Genomic DNA, 22,007 nt, shown 5'->3' with positions numbered 1-22,007 from the left:
ACGTCCTGCTGTTTGCGACCCCTCGCGCCCGTTTAATGTCGGGGTGGGGGGGTGCATACAGATACGAGAGGGGAGGGGGCGAGGAGAGCGAGCGCGCGCGTGAGAGAGAGAGAGAGAGAGAGAGGGATGAAGGGAGGGTGGGAGGGAGGGAAAGAGAGAGAGAGAGAGAGAGAAGAGAGAGCGAGCGAGCGAGGACGTCTGTGAGGATTTGGCGTCTTTCGCAGTCCGGCACACAACAAGCTGATTATTGCTCCGCACCCGACGGATTTACGCGCACGGAAGCAGGTGAGTTTGCCTTTCTTGATTTCGCTGCGTTCATCTTGGCGCCCCCCCGCCCCCTTTCTCGGGCGGGTGGGCAGGTGAGGCTACAGGTCCTCCTCTTCCTCCTCCTCCTCTCCTCCTCCTCCTCTTCATGGCGACGAAGCAGACGTTCAAGCGTGCGCCTTGCGATGCTTTGCACATATTTCGGGGTCTCCTTGGCGCGGCGGAGGGGCACAATCGAGGGGAGAAAGGGGGGGGGGGCGGCGTTTTCTGTCTGGCGACGTTTGGCCCAAAATGTGCGCGCTCACAACCATTTTCCTTTTTTTCCTCCGAGGCACGTGCGCGTCCGCCATACACGTGCGCGAGGACGCCAAAATCCCGCACGCACGAACTCGTTTGCGCGCCTCGTCAGAAAAAAAAATAAACAAAAAATAGACAAGAATGACAGCGGCGTGCGCGCGCGTGCACGGAGAAGACAGACAGAGGGAGCGCGCGCGCGGGGGGGGGGGGGGGGGCTGGCATTTTCTGTATGAGTAAATGAGAGATGTATTAAAATTTGGAATCAGATTTTCTGGAGTTGTGTCGATGCTGCACGGTCACGCGTGCGCGCGCACAAAAGACAAGGAGGCCGCTTGTTGGGAATTTGGCGCTTCACTTGTTTTGTTCAATGTGAAATTCACTGGGAGCCCCCCCCCATCCCCATCCCCATCCCAACCCTACCCCCACCCCGTCCCCTACTTCCCGCCCATTTACATGCCCCCCCCCCCCCCCACCCGACCCCCATCGCTGCTTTTTTGTTTTGTTTTTTTTCGCTTGCTATTGACAATAATCTGAGTGGAACCCGATTTTGGCCCCCACCCTCAGTTTGAGGAGGCGACGACTGCTACTTCCAAAGTACTTCCATTTGGCTGGCATACGATTAAACGGAAACATTGTAACATTTGACCCATGCGGAAGTCGTTGCCAAACAAGTACCCCCCCCTCAAATTTGCAATCTTCTTCATTTTGTTTTGATTTTTTTTTTGTGGACGCGATCCGTCCTTTGCCCCGAAACTGGCAAGAAGGTGGGCCGAATCCCTCCCGCAGGCAAACTTGGCGAGCGTCTCCCATCAGCGCAATTCGTCTATTCTGGCAACCCCCCCCCCCAAATATATAATGGAAAATCGCACTTGCAACGCTGTAGCCCGAAATACGTTGCATTGAATTCAATGCAACATTTTTGCCCGTGTCCATTTTGCTTTAGCGCCATCTGGTGGCAACTAGCTGTCAAGTAAGGATGTTGCAGTGAGTGGAGGAGTTTCATTTGGACCAAAAATGGCCATTGGCTGTCGCCTGGTTGGATCTGAATGAATCGACCCGATCAGGTGGGGGTGGGGAAGTGTGTGTGTGTGTGTGGGGGGGGGGGGGCAACTAGTTGCAAATGATTTTTGTTGGCCCGCTTACGTGTGTCGATTGGAATCTTTTTGTTGCGTCACATGGTTCGAAGGCGCCCTCCGTCGCCATGTTCCAAGTTTCTGCGCCCCCGAAATGGAGGAGAGGACACTGTGTGTGCGGGGGCGGGGTGGGGGGTATTAGAAATGCAAATTGGCTTCTTTTCAGTCTTGAGCGGGACGGGAGCACCTGCTGCCGTCTCCGGCGTGACCCCGCCCCCCCGCGGCCCCTTCGACACCCCCATGGGGAGCGCGCATGCACGTGCAGCACACCCCAAAACTCCATTTGCGAGGAAGGAAGGAGTGAAGAAGGGAAGAAGTTGGTGACGTGCTCAATTGGCAAGAAATAAACTTAGGTCCGTCCACAAAGTATGACCGTATATTTACGAGGATTCTTATTTTGATTTCATTGAAACTCCCAAAGTTGTGCCACTTTGGCCAAATACGCGTGTAGTCATTTGCATATTTGCAATCAATTTTCACTCCACACCTATTTAAGCATTATTTGAAAAAAAAAAAAAAATGCAATTGTAGTAATTTTGGCTGTCTGTCCCACGTACAAATTGTCGATTAATTTGGTTAGATTTTTTTGTTTTGGGATACGAGCTCCTTCTGGGATAAGATCGTCTCCACTCCCTCCGCAACGAGCGCGCCCAATCCGTGGAGATTCTTGCGAAAACGGACTTGAAGCTTGACAGCAGACGCCTCTGCTAGCTGGATGCTAACATACAATGGGAAAGCCCATAGGCACGCGGGCTAACCATTAGCCTTCTGGAATGACGTTCATACGTTGAAAAGTTTGTTTTCCCATCAGAAGTCACCTAGACATGAATCACTGGTTCTTATTTTGAGGACACTTTTGAGTCGAGGATGTCGAAACGCACGGAAAAGTCACACGACGAACCGACGGCGGCGCCGCCGCAAAAGGGAAGAAGGAAACTTTCGCACGCCGTCATCGGGGCAGACCGGCGGGAAAAGCTTTTGTTGGGAACGGCTTTCGGAAACGGATCCTCGGCGAGATCTGAAAAGTCACGTGACCTGCGCAGAAGACGCTTTGCTAACCGTCATCGCCAGTATTGCTAACGCAAAAATGTTTTCTTGATGGCTGGCGTTTGTTTTGGAACGTTGATCCATACAAACGGAATATGAAACGTGTGAACGCGAAGGAAGCCAGACCAGTTTTTTTCAGCGGTGACGTCGCGTTCCCAAACGTTGAAGTTGATTAAAAGTTCCCACGGATCCTTTGAAAAGCTTCGCCGTTCGCCCGAGCCAGGCGGAAGGGCACAACTTTTTGTAGATCGGGTTTCCATCGTTGATATTTGAACGCAAAATGTAGAGCGCAGGTGAAACTAAACAAAACCAAACAAAAACAAACAAACAAAAGATATTTGTACGCTCTGGGCATATATTATCTTAATCTTCTGCGGAGACCAACTGATATTACTGCCGCACTGAGGAGCCGTGAGCGTAGCAGGGCGTCCGGGTGGCCGAGACGCACCACTGAAGGAGAAAATGGGACAGAACCACTTACTTGGATTCAATTCTCATCAAGGCATGCAGTGCTATTTTTATCATTTGGAACAAAATATTGCAATATTTTTCAGTCATGTTCAAGGAACCAACTGAACTCAAATCTGATGGATGGCCCCTTTGTACTATATTTGTAGCTTGAGAGCACCTACCTCGGGTCAATGTGTGTCGAGGTGTTGTCCAGTGCTTTTTGGGTTTTTTTTTTTTTTTTTTTTGTCTTATGTGCTGAAAAAAACAAAAAAAGTTGAAAATGGTTCCTCTCGTGAGGTCTGTTTTGAAAGGGTCGCCAGGAACGGTTTCAGTGGCTAAACATAGCGTCGGCGACAGCGGCCGCGCTGGTGCGCGTTTGCGGCCATGTTGCTGGTGCGTCGGCTAGCGACACGCCAGGAAGGACAAATTGAATAGGGCGGAATTCGCTCGGGGACGATTCGGACGGACAAGACGCGGCCTGTGGCGGGAAGACAAGGCCGCCATTGTGGGAACCGGCACGCCGGTCACGCGCTCCTCGATTGGTGCTTGTGCGTCGTGTTTGCGGTCCGCGAGAGGGAGGACGAGGACGAGTTTATTTTTCGGGGGCCGTCGAGCCCGGTCGGGTGCGCCTCCTCGTCTTTCCCTGGGAAAGAAGCGTGAGCCACATTTCCGACGGGCGAATCCGGTTGGATACGTGGCGGCGGTCGGCTTGGCCGCAGGTGCAGAACGGCGGCCGCGCCTCCGTCGATAGATTTGGGGGGGGGGGGGGGGGGGCAATTTGTAACAAAACCAAAATGCTTACATAAGCTCAAGATGACTAAAAGTGAGTCCAATTTGGAAAGACGGTAAAGACGTGAGCCAAAAACACGAAGCAGGTGATTTGAGCAAGCCGCGTAAAATGATGCGGAGGGCCGGGACCGGCCCCCGGGCCTTGAGTTTGACGCCCAAGAAACTTGGCAGGGTTGCCGTTGCTTTTGGGTTTGCTTGCCGTCGCTGACGCTAAAAGCGACAAAAGAGAAAAGGCAGCGTCGGCAATTTGGCCACTGGGAATATCTCGCCAGATTCTCGCCAGATTTTCCTGTCCAGTTTTACGTCGTTTACGAGCTTCTTCGGCGGCTTCAGAGTTTTCCTATGAAACAATTCCAAGCGCCGAGAAATTTTCCCCAAATTTACAGACAGACAATAAGAGAAAAAGTGAGGCCGAGTTTCATCTAATTTGGCCACTAATGGTACAAACGCATTCATGCATGCTGCAACGGCCACGCTTGAACTCCCATTTTCAAAATTTCTCGTGAGCGTTCATTGTAAAAACAACGGAGCAAAGGTGGCGAAATCCTGACAAAAGGATCCCGGCAGAAGTTCTTGACCGTAAAGTCCGACTGGCAAAAGTTTCACACAACCGTGCACACGTTGCACAAGTCTTGGATAAAAGTTCATCAAGCGTATCGCCAACTCATTAAAGCCATCCCGCTCTTGTTTCTGTTCCAACGTCATCACAATAATTGCCACACTTTCACTAACTCGTCCATAAATTGTCATCCATAACTGAGAAACAACCAACAGCCATTGTGGGAATGTAAAATGGCCGCCTCACACGGGCGCGGCGGCTCGCGGAGCCCTCTGGTGTATCGCGGCAACGTCACGACGACGTTGGGAAAAGACGCGACCCTTTGGGACGCTAAGTCGGGGAGAATGTGACGATCTTCACCAAACCGAGTGTGAAAATTTGGAGTTTTGTTTCTCACAAAATGATTGGCGGCCGTGTCTTTACCGTCACCCGCCAAATGCGCCGTGGGAAGCCGTTAGGATGATGATTATGATCCATGTTGGGTGCGGGCGTGCATTGTCGTCGTCGTCGTCGTCCTTGTGCGTTCGTTCATCCTGTTGACGGACTTAACAACTTCAGAGAGAGAGCGAGCGAGCATCGCCCCCAGCGCCGATCAACATGTCGGGCGCGGCTAAGCCGCTTCCGACAGCGACACGCTCGGGCCCAAAGTTCAGAGGTCAAGGCAGAATTGCCGCCAAGTTCATTTGCGACGCTGTGCCGGGTCACTTGCGCTGACCTTCACTGCAAAAACGACGCCGATGCGAAAGCGTTTGAGCTTCGAACGGGCGACGGCGAGACGCGGACGACGCGGCGCACGTCCTTCCCAACGCGCTCTCGACCGCTTTGCGATTTCGCCGCCAAACGGGGCTTCAAAAACGGCGCGCCACAGGGCCCGCTCCCGGGGCCGTTATCGTCCGCCATTATTAGCAATCAATCACCCGGGGTACAATGAGAGACCGATCCATACAGACGATTGTGTGTTTTTATATATATATATATATTTTTTTTTTTATTGGTCCGCTGTGACGCAGGTGGAGGCCTCGTGTCGTTTGCGGAACGTTTTGAATACGATACGAGTGCAATTTGGGGATTGCGCATTGTTTTTAAACTCCCTCCGAAAGGATTTTTGGGGCCGTTCAAAAAAATTGTAAGATGGAGCAAGGGGTCAATTGAAACGACCTGTTCGTACGTGTCATTAATTGTTCAAAAATATGTACATTTACAATATGTGATGCATCTTTGTTTGTCCATTTGTGCCAGTGACACGCGGGGACAGACTGACCAAAATACACACGTGGTCTTCTATTAGACGGCAGCAAATACATACGGCAATTAACGCCTACTTTTTGTGACATTTTTAGTTGTTAGTGTGCCGAGAGATTTTTGAATTTGGCTCCAAAAAGTTTGGAATTTGCCGCTGCGGTCAAGAGAACGAGAGCATGTTTACAAACAAGCGCGAACGCTAGCATCAGCTTGCTAGGCTACGGAACGTTTTGTTGCCTCCTCACGAGCTGCGTCGCATAAAAAGTACGTGAACGGACCTCAAGCAAGCCTCACAAGAACGTCCTGTCCTGTCCCGTCCTGTCCTGAGCACCGAAGACCACCAACACACGTCCCCCCCCACACACCTTTTCTTAATAGTGCAGTCAGCACGATCCGCACGGTAACGGGTGTATCCAATCGCATTTGAGTTGACAAGACAAAGTCCAATGATGGTAAAAAAAAGTGCGATGCGAGATTTTATTGCGGCAGACGTGAAAGAGCAAATTTGTTTTCTTATGTCCCGTCTTTCAGCCGCCTTTCTTTCTCTCTCTCTCTCTTTTTTTTTTTTTTTTTAATATATTGTATAATTTTATTGGCTGTCGGATATTTATAGTACTGCGCCAAAAGACAACAACAAAAATTGCACAATAAAACAATTTCAAAATGAACTCTCTTTTAAATTCAGATAAAGGCGCACACTCTTTCTCGAAACCGATCGGATCAACAAATGATGACATCAAAAACGTTCGTCTAATCCGAAGTGTCCCGAGCGGAGGACTAAACTGCGGGATTTTGCTTCTGGGATTACGTCTCAGGGGCTCGCGATCGATCCGTGAATATTTTGAAGAGCTTTGAATGTTCGGCACCTCGCCAGGAAGCAGAAACCGTGTCTGGGTTCTTATTTCAGAAGTTGGGTTCGAAAAGTGGACATTTTCTCGTTGTCTTGTTTTCATTTGGCCTTTGTGGCGCGATTGGACAGAGAAGAGTCGGTCGGACATTGGAACTCTATGTAGAGTCTTGGTTCAGTTTTGGCTGTGGGTTCCGAAAGGGGGAAGAGAAATCGGGCCCAAGGGAACGGCTCTCTTGAAAAGTTGTGGAAAAGCTCGGGTGATGTTTTCGATACTTTTGCTGGCTGACCTTTTTCCAGATTTGACCTCATGTATTTATTTTTGTGTTGTTTCATCTTTGACTATTTGTTGTCTTGGACCAGGACACGCTTGCGTCTTTTTGAATCTCTGCGAGGCTTTCCTGGCTCAACAGTTTCCAACAAACAAATACTGTCAATTATAAACATGAAACCGCAAACTATGAGTCGAACCTTTTGAAAATGTCAGAAAAACGATGAGAAAGAACCACGAGGTGGTGCGTCGAGGCCTCGCTAGGATAAGTAGGTCACCTTTGAGACTACAGCAGAGAGAGCCAATCACAGGCTTCAGTTCTAGGAGTAGGAAGTGGGGGGGGGGGGAGAATCATTGCATTGCAAACAGCGACGTGTTGCCAATCAAACTGCGGCTACGAGTGCCCAAGTGATCCCAAATCCACGTTCCAGATGCTAAACTCTCGTCTTGATACAATCGCAAGAACGGTAACGATGTGCAATAGTTGCTCAACTTTGCGAAATTTGAACATATCCGTTCATGTCTGAGATATAAAAAAGTATTTCTTATTGCGTGAATGCAAAATGGCTGCCCCACCACAGGTCCCTCTGACGTACCGCAAAAAAGACACACAAAGATGTGTTTGTCCAACACTTTGTGGGAGAGGCTCAATGCGCAAAAAGCACAATCTCTTAAAGGCATGAAAAGTATTCTATGCGCAGCGTATCCCCTCAATCTTCGGCCACACCCTCAACTGGTCGCCAGCCAGTCGCACTCACAATCACACCTTCGATTCACCTAGCACCCGTTTTCGGAATGTGATCGGAAAGCTGAATGCCCACCCGGACAAAAGCCACGCAGGCACGGGGGGAAGGTACAAAGTCCACACAGACAGGGTGGGATTTGAACCTGAGAGGCAGGTTGTTCACCGCGCCGCCGTGTGCAGGTGCCTCTGAATTCAAAGAAAAACAAAAACTACTACTTGAAGTTTCTCAACATTGGAAGATTTTTTTTTTTTTTTGTCAAATTCAGCCGAGAATGTAAAGGAATCCCCGGACAATTCTGCTCAGCCACCTCTCCGATACGCTCACCTTTGATTTCAACATTCGGGGATTTCGCATCGGATTGCGATGCTAATGTTAGCTTTGCGGAGGCTAACATTAGCGCGGCGAGGCTCACTGGGTTGCCAGGGTAGCAACAGCGATCCAAAAACAGTCGGCCATGTCAATCCCCTCTAAATTGGCTGCTCTCCTGACGCCGGATTAGCGGCGCGCTAAATCCGGCGCGCTAAAAGGGCCGAGCGGGCGGGAACGCTGTTAAGCTAAGCCGCTCAACAACAACAACAACAACAACAACAACAACAAGGGCTACACAAGGACACGTTGCTCTCAAGCTAAATGATCAAAACGACCATCGACGCGTTTTGTCGCCTTTGCCGCGTTTTCGCTTCGCGTAGTTTAGTGCCGGCTGATGTTTGATGTGTAGGAAATGACTCGGCAACATGAAATGGGCTCGTTATGTTCAGCACGAGTCGACCCGCGGCCGCAAAGTCCCACCTTTTTTTTCCTCAAGTGCCTCATTTGCTCGCGACCACATTTCGAAAAACACTTCCGCTAGCCCGAACCCAGCCGCCGACATCTTCCTCTCCGTCAAAGACCGATGGCACGAAAAGAGCAGATTCCCCGTTTCTGCCAAAGGAACCCCCTAGAACTTTCTTTGAAAGATCAATGACAAAATATGGAACGTTCAGCAGTAGATTAGAAAGTATTTTTGACATCACGGGTTTAGCTGAACACAACCGGAGGGGAAGAGCCCTCGAGGCTCGCTTCATGAGTAGAACTACAAAAGAATGAGAAGCCAATCGAGAAAGCCAACCCCAAAGCACGGAAAATCCTCCATTTTAGCGCAAAAGACGCTTTGGAGGCCATCGATGGCAACCCGTCTTTCCTGCTCAGACGGTTCTTCTGCGCTCGACTGCCCGAAAAGAAATGGAAGAAAAATAAAGTAAAGCAAGTGCACGCGGATGTGACGGGCTCGTTTGCGGGTCGGCGTCGGAATTGAGGCCGTCTCTGTTCGGAAGACGCGTCCGTCGCCCGGAACGTCGAGACCGCGGAGACGCTCGCCAAATTCCACGCGAGGTCGCGTCTGTCTAATTGCGCTGCGAAACCATCAGCCATCGAATGAGCTCGTCGTGTTATTTCGGAGACGGTCCACGGTCATCGCTGACACGACGGGCGTGAAGCCCGCTGCATGCTGGGAGATGACGTATCGTGATGCATCGCCTTCCGGGATTTGCGTGACATCACGACTGACGCGTGCTGAGGGCGCCCAAAAAAAGATCAACTCGCAAAATAAGAGTCAGCGATATTCCTTTCAAATAAACGCACGCTGGCTTTTATTCTTGCCCACATCAACGGTTTGATAAATGTGCTCAAGTCTCCTTTTCCCACCACGGTCTGGTCCGCTCAAACCGGACCGGGTCGTGCAGTCGACTTCAGAAGACGTCACCCGACCGAGCGCTCATCGATTCACGCGACGAAGCTTAGTCGGGACGCGGCGGCCGGCGGCTGTTGGTGTGGAAAAGTCAACATACTTCTGCGCGAAGTTCTTTTGGAAGGCAAAAAAGGCGGAGACCTGCGAGGGCGCCCGGCCCAGAGACCGACGTCCGTCCGCGGCCGCCGACGCTGTCGCTTGCCGGAGGCGGTTCTTCGGAATGCGCCAGATGACCACGCTGTAAGTGACCTCGTACGCCGCCGCCTCCTCGGCCTCCCTGGCTCCTTTTTCAAAGCGTCCGACCGTCTCCGCTGTCCACAAAATGGACACCTGGACTTCGGTTTGTCTCGGAGGTCCAGGCAGACACAAATCCCAGCGTAGGAGCTCGCCAATGGCCGTCGCGCGTTCCTCGTTCCTTTCCGCGTTCCTCACATTGATCCATCCGACGGCTTTTTCCTCTCAAGTGTGCCGCAACGTCGTCCTCGGTTTGCATTTTTCACAAAACGACGGCGCAACTTCTCGCCGGGCGGCCGAGACGTCGTCAACTCCGCGCGGTCGTCGTACTGGCGGACCGTCGGGCGATGACGAACATGACGACGGAGGAGAAAGCAAACTGTCGTGCGAAGCAAGTGAGGAAGAGGAGGGAGGGCAAACGCAGATGAAGACGAAAAAAAAATGAGCGGCCAAGGAGGACGAACGAGGCGGACAGACAGACGGCGGCGGCGGCGGCGGCAGAAAAAAAAAAAAAAATGACCAACGCTGGCACGCTTCCTGGCGCGCTCCCTCCCTCCATTTTGTCCTCTTCATCAGTGTGCTGTGACTCCTCTTCCTCCTCACGCCTCAGCCAAAACAAGAAAAGCGTCCTCGACTCCAGACGATAAAATACGTTAGGGGCAGCTCGCAATGACGACAAAAACGACAACGTTGGATTTTGATGCGTCTTTTGAGCTTTCCCGTAATTAACTGACACAATGTTGCAGCTGTTTCATCCCTGGATAGAAAAGTGCAGACGCGCGAAAGCTGCTCGACGCGTCTCTCATGACGCAAGTCACAAAAACGTGGCAAGCAAGAAGTTGAGGCCAAAGATGGCGGAAGGAAGTCGGCAAAATAATTGATGCCAATCGTGTCCAAATGCGTATTTGCGTGAAGGCCGTTCGTTCAGACAAGTTCGCTTGCGCCGGACGAATTATTCAAGGCGGCCGTTCGTCTTGTCCGCTTTCACTCGGCTCGCGTCCGCTACACAAAAACGTCAGGGCGACAGCCGAACGTTTGTTTTTGGATAGCGTGACTTTGAGCAAGCTGACGTACGCCTTGATTTGATTTTTTTTTTTATCCTTCGAATTCTGAGCTTGCACGCAGGCATCCATTTGTACGACGTGCAGATTTTTGACAAGCGAGTTCCACCCGTCTATTTTCTTAACCCTTATCCAAGGTCAGGTCACGGGGGCAGAAGCTTTGGCAGGGAATCCCGGAATTCCCTCTCCACAGCCACTTGGGCCAACTCTTCCGAGGGGATCCAGGAGTGTTCCCAGGCCGGCCGAGAGTTCTTAGTCTCGCAAGCGTGTCCCGAGCCGTCGCAGGGGTCTACTCCCGGCGGGACGTGCCGGGCTGGCGTCTGGGAGGCATCCGAATCAGATGCCCCAGCCACCTCATCTGGGTCCTCGCAGTGGCTCAACTCTGAGCACCTCACACGATCTCGGACCGAACCCGCGGGGTCGCGCTTGGATCCGGGATCTCGTTCTTTCATCTCGGTCATGATCCACAGCCCGGGCTCTGTCGATTTCCCGCTCCATTCTCCCTTCAGTCGTGAACAAGACCCCAGGTTACTTGAAGTCTTCTACTTGGGGCAGGATCTCGTCCCCCGAACTGGACTCTGACTGAGGACCCGGGTCTCAGACGTGGAGGTGCCGATTCTCCTCCCGGCCGCTTCAGCTGCGAACAAGGTCTGGAACGGACCCGACCAGGAAGCCTGAGGAGTGGAGTGCGATCCCCTTTGTACTTGGAACACACCCTCCGGTCCCGCTTGATAAAGGGAAAGCAAATGGAGGGCCAAGTTTGTCCGTCTACTCGAGACATGAAACACTTGATTCCAGCAATGTTCTACAGGTGGTGATACATACACACACACACACACACACACACACAAAAAAAAAAAAAGCTTTTAGGTGCGTGTTAAAATTCTGCTCTGCGTCGATGTCACCGAGCTTGACTTGTAACTTTTAGCGACATGGCGCTAAGGAGGCCTCCGATTTTTGAGCTTTGACTTCAGTCTTGTCTGCATCGAGCTGGAGAAAACTTTCACTCAATTAATTTGATGCCTAGTTGAACGCAAAGCTATTATTCCGTTGTATGGATGGTTCAAAGTCACATTTTACCAGCTAATGAAAGACGTTCTGCCGACACAGATACAGAAGATCAACAAAGACAGATTAAATGCCGAAAATCAAACAATTCCCCCACCAGTTCCGTAAAGTTGGATCATTTCCCGTGACACACCCGATGATCCCTCTTCCGAAAAGACAGGCGAGAGGTGCACTTGGCGAGTCAGCCGGTCACAATCTTCACACCTCTCGCTCTGTGACCGAGTTGTCCTCTTCAGCTCAGGCGGCCTGGCAAGGGTCTGGAAACGCTCCCTCCCGTCCTTCACGCTTCGAGTGTTTGCTTTCGGTGACAGACGCGAGTCCCACTTTTTACCCGAATCCTTCGACTCCACGCTAACTCTCTGCTGTTTGTTCTTCACAGGAGTCGGGACGATTAGTAGGATGCTGAGTACCTTCCCTCCACGCCATCCATCTCCACCCTACTTTCCATGAGCTGAGAGCGACGCCCGACGGGAGGAACAAATCACAAGAGAGGGCGAGGGAGTGGAGAGGAAAGAAGGAGCACACTTTCTTTGGTTGCAGTTTCTTTTCAGGTTAGGAAATGGCGGCGACGGAAGCCAGCGCGGCGCCTACGGTCCAGGAAGACGGGAAGACTCCAGAGAGCAAGCAGACGGAGGCCGAGCAACCCGCGCAAAACTCAGAGACTGTCAACAGCGAGGCCGCGGACAAAGATGGCCCCACGGGCAACAGCGAGGTCGCGGCGACCAAAGAGACCGTCGAAAACGACACGTCGGCAGATGCGGCGGCCGGCGGCGAGGAGGAGGAGGCCGGAGCCGCCGGCGGTGAGGAGGCGACCCCCCAGAGCTCGGAGAATCACGAGCACAAGACCTCCTTCCTGGACTCCTTCCTGAACAAGAGCGGCCTGGGTAAGGTGATGGCGGGGAGAAAAAAGAAAGAAGCCGGCGCCACGGCGGGAGCCGGGCCGGAGGACGGCGCCGCCGAAGGCGCCGAGATGGAAGGAGAGAAAACCGGAGACGAGACTGCAGCGGAGGTGGGCAGCGAGGGGGAGGCCGCCGCAGAGAAGGCGCTGGAAAATGGAGAGAAGGAAGACGAGAAGAAGGGCAAAGAGTCCAAGTCTTCGGTTCGAGATCTGATCAGAAAGCCGGTGGCCAGGATCTTCTCCCATCGGAGCACAGAAAAGAAAGACGGCAACACCCTCGAACCCCCCAAACAAATCAAGGTCCGCTCCAAGTCCCTGGACCGCCTGGAGGACCCCGAAGCACTTAACGCGACCGCGGACTCTGCCGCTGAGGAGGTGGCAGGAGCAGAAGGGGGCCCAGAGGCAGAGACGGAGCAGAAAGCCTCCTTGTCTACCACTAAGCACATGAAGCGTTGGCACTCCTTCAAGAAGCTCATGGCTCAGAAAGCACACAAGAAGAGCAGCGGCCCAGAAGACGGCGCCGACGGAGAAGGGGGCGGAGACTCCTCCACGTTGGACTCCAAGGAGTCGGGCCAGAAGCGGTGGAAGCTCAAGCGCTCCTGGACCTTCCAGGGCCTCAAGAGGGACACGTCCACGGTGGGCATCAGCGGTAAGACCAAGACCGCCGACAAAGACTCCGCCGACAAGCCGGAGGAAGCGCGAGACGCGGACGAAGAGGGCGGCGAGGAGGCCGAGGCCGGAGCCGTAGGCGCCGGCGACGAGGACAAGGCCGACGGAAGCGAGGAGAAGGCGGAGGGCGGTGAAGAGGAGGAGAAGGCGGCGGGAGGAGCGACCGTCACGCAACACGCCAACGAGATCTGGACCTCCTTCAAGAAGCGCGTCATCCCCAAGTCCAAGCGCGCAAACACCGAGTGCCAGCCCGGCGGAGAAGACGACGCCGCCGCCGCCGCTGCTGCTGCTGCAGCGCCTCCCTCAGGTCAGAAACTTGCATTTGCTAGCGTGGCGACGCCTTTTTCATTTCAACCTAACCCTAACCCTAGGCCCCCCCCTCCCCCCCCCCACCCCAATTTAAATGAGAGCACAAGTCAACAAAATCTCACTTCTCCTTTCTTTTGATTGCTTTCAACAAAAGAAACTTTGTGTTCATGTCCTTTCAAATGGTGAAAATGTATTTCTGGGACGATTATTACATTCACAGCATTTGTGACCCGAGTGAACTTCAACCTCAACTGAGCGACCCAAATGTTTCTCTACTAAACGGAAAAAAAGCCAACCTCTGGCAACCTGACCGAAACCAGGTCAACCCAACGCTCCACAAATGTTTAGCAGATTGCGTTTGCGAAAGTGTCTGAAAAAGACGCGGCGACGTCGTCGCCATGCCGCCAGAGAAACGTCCTTCGATGGAAGTTGTGCGACAGGCAGTGCGACGCAGGGCCGTCCCGATTGAATCTTAAGTCGGTCCGACGTAAGACGGACAAAACGAGCCTCGGATCGGACTGGGTCTAAACCCGCCGATTTTACCGCTCAGACAGAAGGAGTCCGTCGAATGCTCCGCTGCGGCACTTCAATCCGTTAGCGCCGCAACAGCTTGCTAAGGTGCTAACGTAGTAGCGCCGAGTAAGCGTGAATCTTCAAGTCCGTTATTGTCACTCAAGTCACGTTCGCTGTAAAACTACTGACAAAAGTTAACACAAGAGGCTGTTGAAACGCTTCAAAGATTTTGTTTCTTCCATTTTAAATCACAAAGCTAGCACACAATCAATGAAAAATCAATTTCTCTGAAAATAATGACCTTATAGGTGCACAAACGCTGTACAAACAAACTGCAAAAGGATTTGCCCACCCGGAGAAAAGCCACACTTGCAGGCACGGGGGGAGAACATGCAAACGGTCCAGGATCGAACCCGAGACCTCAGAACTGTGAGGCCGACGCTGCGCCACCGTGCCGCCAATTTCAATACAAATTTTTTCCCGTATTGGTTTTATCAAAGTTATTTTTCAGGATCAAAAGACTTTATTTGATGTAATTGTATCAAGTTCGAAGCCACGGTCTTTGTAATAAACGGCTCCCGTGGGGGTTATTCTTTCCATTTCGAGTAATATCGTCGAGCAGACGTTTTCCAACATGCCGTGCTACAAAATAAGTCGAGCATGCCTGATTGTACCCGATACCGGTACGGGCCGGAACCCGAGTCGGCATCCGATTGCCAGTGGAAAACTTGGGTCCCTGAATATGTTGTAATAACGACAATAATAATAATAATAATAATCACTTGGACGCGTCAGCCACCCAGATCAGTTTTTAAAAAGCCTGCCACATCTAAACGGATGACAAATATAAACCCGAAAACGAGGCTCGGAAAACGCAAAAGACAGCGACGACCTTCATCCGAGCCTGCGTGGGCGTGTCTGCCCAAGGCGGCCGAGACAGGCCTTCACCTGTCCATCAAACGCGGGGGGGGGGGGGGGGCGTTCGTTCGTTGTGAGCCCCCCCCGAAGGACTCCAGCGTGACTCGGCACAAACGGAGGAGCGCTCGTGCCTTCTTTTATTGTTCCCCAACTGGTCTGAGCCGTCGGGGGGTCGAGTGGGGGGGCAGCTCGTCCGCGTCGGCCGTGCCGGGAATCGACCTCGGGAATTTCCGGGTCGCGGGTTCGGGCACGGCGCCACCGCAGCCGACCATCTTGGCCCCTCGCCCTCCTCTGCTTTGCCTCTCTCTTTCTTTCCCTTTTTTTGCATCATGTCAACGGCTCTTTGGATTTTTTTTTTTTTAAATGCTTCCTAAATTATTATTAAGGACGTAAATATCAGTTCACCCCAACCTCCAGCATGGAGTTCATATTCCTGACGTCCCTGCCGTAGGTCAAAATCCGCAACGTATACACTATACACCCACATTTATACTTTTCTTGACTTGTTTTGGCTTTTTAAATCACTTTTAAAACAATACGCACACATTTAGAGTGAATAATATTGAAAAGAGAGAAAGGGTGCTAGTTTAAAAATGTGGAATATACCACAATTAATGACACGGAGTACAAAAAAAATATACATCTCTGCATTCCAGAGAAACTACTTGGGTAATCGACTGCCCTTAACGAGCTTAAAATAATACACTGCAGTACTTAAAAAAGGTATCGCGCACCAATGAAGAACCAGCTAACGGGGGATCAATCTTCTGGTCACAATTACTCCTCATTTGAGGGAAAAATGTTTTGATTATTTTAGGTCGTGGGTTAGGATTAGCAAATTGATGAACGCGGAAATAATATAATCACAAACACATTCAGGCCAAACGTGTTCTCGGTGTGCGCGCGGTTAGCACGTCAGACGTCTTTCGAGTATTTAGAAACCAAACCCAAACGTGACTTTGATTCAACTTTGACCGACGAGCACAAAACACTCAAAGACCCTGGAAAGAAAACTGAAAAAAATGCATCTGAAGATAATTCCTGAAGATGTACAATGTACAACTGTACGACAACTTTGTCGAGATATGGCACAAAACTCTGCCACTATTTTGTCTTTTGGACGCTGCTAAAAACGACGCCGAGTAACTGCCGCCGGCTGAGATGTGCGCTTAGCTAGCTATGCCGGACCCCAATAAGAGATCTTCTGTTAGGAAAATCCACTTCTGAGTGCCTCATCGTCTGCTACGGGCGCACGCAAGTCACGCAGAGAAAGGCAGAAGCGCCAGTCGGAAGAAAAGAAAAACGAAAACGTTTTAAGGAGCAGAATGAAATGAAATGTTTGAAGTTAGAATGTTCTGCTTGAGTAAGTCGTGAAATAGGGCAGGAGTCGCGGGCGGAAAACGGACGCCGTTCATTTCAATCATCAAAAATAACCAAGCAGGAACGTCACTTCCTTGCACGTCGGGTAAATTCATGTTCAATTCCCGTTTTGTACGCTTCAGGCGAGGACGGCGCAGCGGAGGACGGAAAAGACGCAAAGTCCGCCAAGGCCAAGCGTTCCCACTTCGGTCGGGCCGTCTCCCTCAAGAACTTCATCCTGCGGAAAGGAAAGTCCACCAGCGTGGACATGGGCGACGCCGCCGCCAAGGAGGAAGAAGAGGAGGGCGCCGCCCCCGCCGAGGGGGGAGGAGACGACGTTGCCGCGCAAACCGGCGACGACAGCGCTCGGCGGCAGGAAGTCGAGCCCGCGGCACGGGAGGCGAAGCCGGGCCACGATCCCGTCACCAACGGCGAGAACGGCTGCCAGAACGGAACGGCCGAGGACGACGACGCCAAGAAGGACGACAGCCCGCTTAGGAAGGCCAAGGAGCTGGGCGGAGCCAAAGAGGAGACCAATGCCAAGGTCATCAACACCACGGCGCCACCTGTGAACAGCGGTGAGTTACTACACCACCACCACCACCATCTGGACTACCCTCAGAACCGCAGCCAGGAAGGAGACGTGAACGACAGACACCCGCCGCCGCTAACAAACATTAGCCGTGAGTGGGGTGGGGGGGAGGAAGGCCAGGAAGATGAGGATGAGGAAGGGGCGAGGAAGAAAGAACTGCGAGATGCGGCCGCCGCCATCGTCCGCGGCGTCGTGTCGGCCGCCGCTGACCAGTTAGAGCGGGAGCTTTGCCACGCCGCGCTGCCGCCTCCACTTGCTAATCGGCTCGCACGCTAGCACAAAACGCACACACGCCCGTCAGCTTAGCGCAACCAGGCAGCGACGCTCCGCTGCTCAGAGACGCACAGGTGAAAAGTTTGCACACAAAAACAAAACAAAAAAGAAAGAAGATTGCGGCGCCGGTTAGCTAAGCACCGACAACTAGCTTGAGTGCACCGCCCAAAAAATGAAAAGTTGACATTTCGAAAAGTAGCTAGCATAACGTAGCCACCCAAGGACACAACGTGTGAAGCAAAATGGCGGATACTCCTGTGAGGCCCGTTTCATGTCCTTGTCGAAAATAATAAACGTTCAATATTTAGTCCCAAAAATGTTTGAGGAAAGCACATCTTCGCCATTGATTTTTGCCGCGGAACAGAATTTGCTCACGTCAAGTTGGTTTGTGAAGTCCTTCATCGCAAAAGAGCTTCGCAGACCCGCAATCGTTTAAAGTCTTGGTTGGACGAGTCTAAACGGCGCCTCTGCTTTTTTTTTTTTTTTTTTTTTTTAAGAGACCAATAATTCCCAACCGTTATGGAACCAAGGGAAAGCTTGCGCGTGCAAACCATTTCACGGCACGCCGACATTTTTAAAAAAAACATCCTTCGCTATCCTGTATTGCAGTTGACTTTTTGCAGCTTTACAGAGTTGCAGATTTTTTTCTTTTCATCCTTCCGTTGCTGCACACGGACTGACAGGAGCAACGAGAACGTCCAAGTTTACACTTGGGAAAAAGAAGCTAACGTGCAAGACGCCCATTTGGAAACGAAACCGGCTTGCACGGAAACACGGTTTGTCGAATAGCATCTCAAAATGAACCGTCACCCACAGCAGGTGGTTAGGATAGATAAGAGGACGGAAACAGCCGCCGGTGTTTTCTCTTCCGATCGTTTCATTGATCAAACGTAACCAAAGACAGAAAACACCGACCGGAGGCGCGTTCGGAGGTGGTGCGTGGCGGACTTTAAAACAGACCAAGAGCGGACCTCCAATTTGTGGGGTGGGGTCCGCAGACCAGGCGGGATGATCTCAAGAAGCAGGTCATCCTCATTTTAATAACAACAATAATAATAATAAGAAGAAGAAGAATCACGATAGGAAGTTACAGCAACAATGCGGCCTGCCAGTCTGGCTCCACTTTGTACGGCTTTCCGTCCCGCTTTACTCCCAAAAGAAAACTTCCACGGAACGAGGACGATTTCACGCTCGCTCGCTCGCTCGCTCGTTCGGTCGGTCGCTCCACCCCAAATGTAGCAGACGACGAGGACGACGGCGTTCTGCGTCCGCGCGCCTCCCGTGACGCCGTCACACGCGCGACGCCGTCTCCGTCAGCCTGTTCATATTCTGATCAATTTGATTTTTCTTCTTTTTGACTGTCTTCTGTTATCGTTCAGCAGACAAAAAGGCGGGCAGCGCGTGAGGCCACACAAAGAGGATTAGAACTTCCCGGGATTCGCTGAGCGAGGAGCTCTGAGCCCCCAAACCCCCCCACCCACACCCAAATCCTCCTTCCTCGCCCCCCCCCCCCAAAGAAAAGGAGTACTCACGTGTTAACAGGTCGCCACGGTGACGAGGAGCGAGCGGCTGGGAGAGTTTGTGTAGATGACGTAAAAAGATCCGAAATACTCGGAAAGCAATAATTCACCCCCCCCCCATTCCATTTCCTCTGCTTGTCTGTGACATTTTGTATCATCCACAAGAGAAAAGCAGAAATGTAAAGCTAGGAGAAAAAAAACAAATGCATCCCCCCCTCCTCCCATAGGAGGGAAATAAAAAAAAGAAGAGAAAAAAATAAGACTGCTAGTTTTATATTGACAGCCGTTATTGCTTTGTAGCCAGACCCCCCCCCTCCCCCATCCAGGTAGATTGGACTCCAGTGCATAGACTGCTCCGGCAAATAGACTGCCCCCCCACCCCAAAACGACACTGCGACGTCTCCAGCTGTGTGTTGAGTGTTCAAACTGTTCTGTGGTGGACATGATGACGATGATGTAAAGACAAAAATCACAAAAAAAAAAAAACAAAAAAGAAAAATCTGATGCGATTCTTTGTCTTCTTTTGTAAAGCACATTCTGTCACTGTTTGTTCCTCCTGCGACGTTCCCACGGCGACGACGATGTTTTTTTTTTGTTGGTCCAGTTTTCACGTCTGCTAGCAAAAAAAAAAAAAAAAAAAAAACCTCGAGAAAAAAACAAAACAAAACAAAAACAAATAGTACAATAAAGATGAAAATCTAACAAGTAAAACTTGTGGAGTCGTGTTTATTTTGAGTCGCTTGCAATGGGATGTGGGGGGGCGGGGCGGGGCTAATTCAGGGGAGCGCGTTTGGCTGTACCGCCATTGGGCGCTCATTAATCCACGTATCGATAATCTCATCCTTTTACGTAACCGGCGCAATAATAGCGGATTTCTTTGTATTAAAGCCGGCGCGCGCGCGTTGAGTTGAAGACGTACCAGGGCCCCGCTTTACAGTATTAATATTATTATTATTAATACCACACATTTGAAATGGAGGAAAACGATTGCATTTCAACCAGTCGACTTTTTGGAAGTGGTACGGGAACTATTTCAACTATTTATGGTTTTATATTCTGATGAGTTGTCTTATTTTTGGACGGTAGATCATTATTACACCACATATTTGTTCTTTCCATGAACAATGAAAACTTGGTGAAAGGGAAATGTGCCCGTCCATACGATATAACATGCTGACCTAAAGACAGATCTGACAAAGTGGAGAGAAAAAAAAAAAAAAAAAAAAAAAACACATTGAAATCCAAAAGTTTCTTTTCTTTGATGAGTTTGAAAGTGCAAAACAAAAGACTGGCGGGGGGGGGGGGGGGGGGGGGGGTCAGACTTTGCTCAAGGCGACGTGCGACGCGATCGATTCCCGTCGGGCGTCGCACGGCCCAGCGAAATGCGCAGAAACGCTTGGGATGATTGTTTTGTTTTGGCACCATCTTGGTAAAGTGCAAGGCCCGCTTTTTCGAAAGTGGAGGAGACAGACAGGAGCTCACGTTGACCGATGCGCACCAAACTCACCCTAACCGCATTGACGCCGGGCGTGCCCCCGCTGCTGCGGTCTCGGCAAGCGGCCACTTGGGACTGACTGTTGGCAAAAACAACAACGATTAGCGCACAAAAGGTCCTGCTGAACTTGCAACTTGTTCTCCTTCCACACATCTCACCTTGATCTTTGACCCCCGGTGGCATCTTGGCTCCGCCCCTCCTCCTCCTCCGAGCGGCTTTTGCTCAACAGGCTCGTTACAATTTTTTTTTTTTTTTTGGTCAAACTATCTGAGGAGATGTTCACATGGGACACATTTTCAAAGCATCCGATTCTTTGAAAAGGTGTGGAAGTCAAATTTGATCCAAACATTTCGAATGTGGTGATTTATTACTGATGGATTTAGCAGCAAATTTGGGGGGGGGCACTAAACTCAATTCAGGTTGCCTCACAATCAGCAGCAGCGTTTGGGGAAGACAAAGCAATTTAAAAAAAAAAAATATATACGAGAGGTGTTTAATGTCACTGCCAGTTGAAGTTTAGAGTCAAACAATTACCGTAATTCCCGGCCTACAGCGTGCACCCGGTTACGAGCCTCACCCAGAACATTTGGAAAGGAAATACCATTTGGTAGCTACATACATACGTACGCCGCAGCGGTGTAAAAGCCGCAAGTTCCCACATTGAAACATGAAATGTTTACAAAGAAAGATGCTACACAGAAAGCGTTTAATGCTAGCGTGGGGCTAACGGTAGTGCTAACACTAGTGCCGTGCTAAAGCTAGCGCTAACAGATAAGATAAAACTTACTGGTAAATATCACTATGACACGCCTGTAGCACAGCAGCAACATGCTCTCTGTGATGTTTTTTTTCTCCTCAAATGAGTCCAACACATATTTAAAAAAAAAAAGAACAAAAAAACATCTGTCACAGAGAGGTTCACCAAAGTTAAACGTGCTTCGCTTACATAGTAGACCCCCTTTAGGGTCTCCCCCCCCCCTCAATCCTAGTTAATGAATGCGAGTTTGTGTAAAAACAGGGGTCATTTATTGAAATACTGGTATTTGTATTGAAAAAATGTGAGCGGCTCCATCGCTGTGTGGGATTTATTCTTGATTGAGAACAGATCCAGCAACGAAGTCCAGACTTTTCCACGCTCCCGTGTAAATGTCGACAACTTCCTCACCAGATCCGTGCGTAGTTGCAGTCGGCCAAGACAAGCGCAAGCTGGTCAATAGTCACAAGTTCTTATCGGCGAAAACATGAAATATGTGCCAAGTGTCTCTCATTTTCCCACGTACCTTCATTTATTATCAACCTTCGAAACGTTTAACGGTATCAGACAAAACTCTGGGCGTCGTGCTATTTTCATGTCATCTCTAACCGGCTTGTTTGACCGACACTTCCGGCCAGTGACGTGTTTTGATGACGTCGGTGCACGAGCTTCATACTCCGCCGGTCGCATTTCGACCTCTTCCGCTCGAGCGCCCCCTTGCGGCCGTTAGGAAAACCGCACAAGTGAGCCACATCACCGCATAAACCGCAGGGCTGAAGGCGTGTGGAAATTACGGGAGCGGAGCTTTGCCTCGCATGAACGTCCGCTTAGCTTAATGCTAACGGTCGGCATCGCTAGTTGGACGTTCCCGAGCAACACGCGCAGACGAGTAACAGAACTCGGTAACGACGTGACAAGACTGGAACGGACGTTTCAACCAGCGCGCGACCGACGCACCGAGAAATTAATAAAT

The 22,007-nt window shown here is 51.0% G+C and overlaps 1 protein-coding gene and 1 long non-coding RNA gene across 10 annotated transcripts in view; one reads left to right on the top strand and one right to left on the bottom strand.

Moving 5' to 3' along the window:
• The window catches only part of LOC133504657 (uncharacterized), a 42,416-nt gene extending 20,747 nt beyond the window's left edge, over positions 1 to 21,669 (bottom strand). For 4 of the 5 annotated variants that reach the window (XR_009796048.1, XR_009796046.1, XR_009796047.1 and 1 more), the window contains exons 1-2: positions 20,439 to 21,655; positions 20,293 to 20,359 (exon numbers count right to left, since the gene is read on the bottom strand). This is a non-coding gene — a long non-coding RNA (uncharacterized LOC133504657). Of the gene's footprint in view, positions 1 to 20,292; positions 20,360 to 20,438 lie in introns of all 5 variants that reach the window. The other variant, XR_009796044.1, reaches the window with a different exon arrangement.
• si:ch211-137a8.4 (neurofilament heavy polypeptide) lies at positions 175 to 19,379 on the top strand. Of its 5 annotated transcripts, XM_061827127.1 has the most exons (5): positions 175 to 285; positions 9,367 to 11,477; positions 12,114 to 13,608; positions 16,544 to 16,978; positions 18,645 to 19,379. In XM_061827127.1, the coding sequence occupies exons 3-5, from the start codon at positions 12,294 to 12,296 to the stop codon at positions 18,668 to 18,670; spliced, it is 1,776 nt and encodes a 591-aa protein (XP_061683111.1). In that variant the 5' UTR covers positions 175 to 285; positions 9,367 to 11,477; positions 12,114 to 12,293; the 3' UTR covers positions 18,671 to 19,379. The 5 variants fall into 5 exon arrangements, with proteins under 5 accessions (XP_061683111.1, XP_061683108.1, XP_061683109.1 ...); XM_061827124.1 differs by lacking the exon at positions 9,367 to 11,477 and having other exon boundaries at positions 176 to 285; XM_061827125.1 differs by lacking the exon at positions 175 to 285 and having other exon boundaries at positions 8,367 to 9,611.
• Positions 21,670 to 22,007: the final 338 nt, after the last annotated feature.

Source organism: Syngnathoides biaculeatus, chromosome 8, assembly GCF_019802595.1.
Source record: "Syngnathoides biaculeatus isolate LvHL_M chromosome 8, ASM1980259v1, whole genome shotgun sequence".
In the NCBI taxonomy this organism is placed as follows: domain Eukaryota; kingdom Metazoa; phylum Chordata; class Actinopteri; order Syngnathiformes; family Syngnathidae; genus Syngnathoides; species Syngnathoides biaculeatus.
The sequence above is the reverse complement of the archived record's forward strand: the minus strand, read 5'-3'. Positions and strand labels throughout refer to the sequence as shown.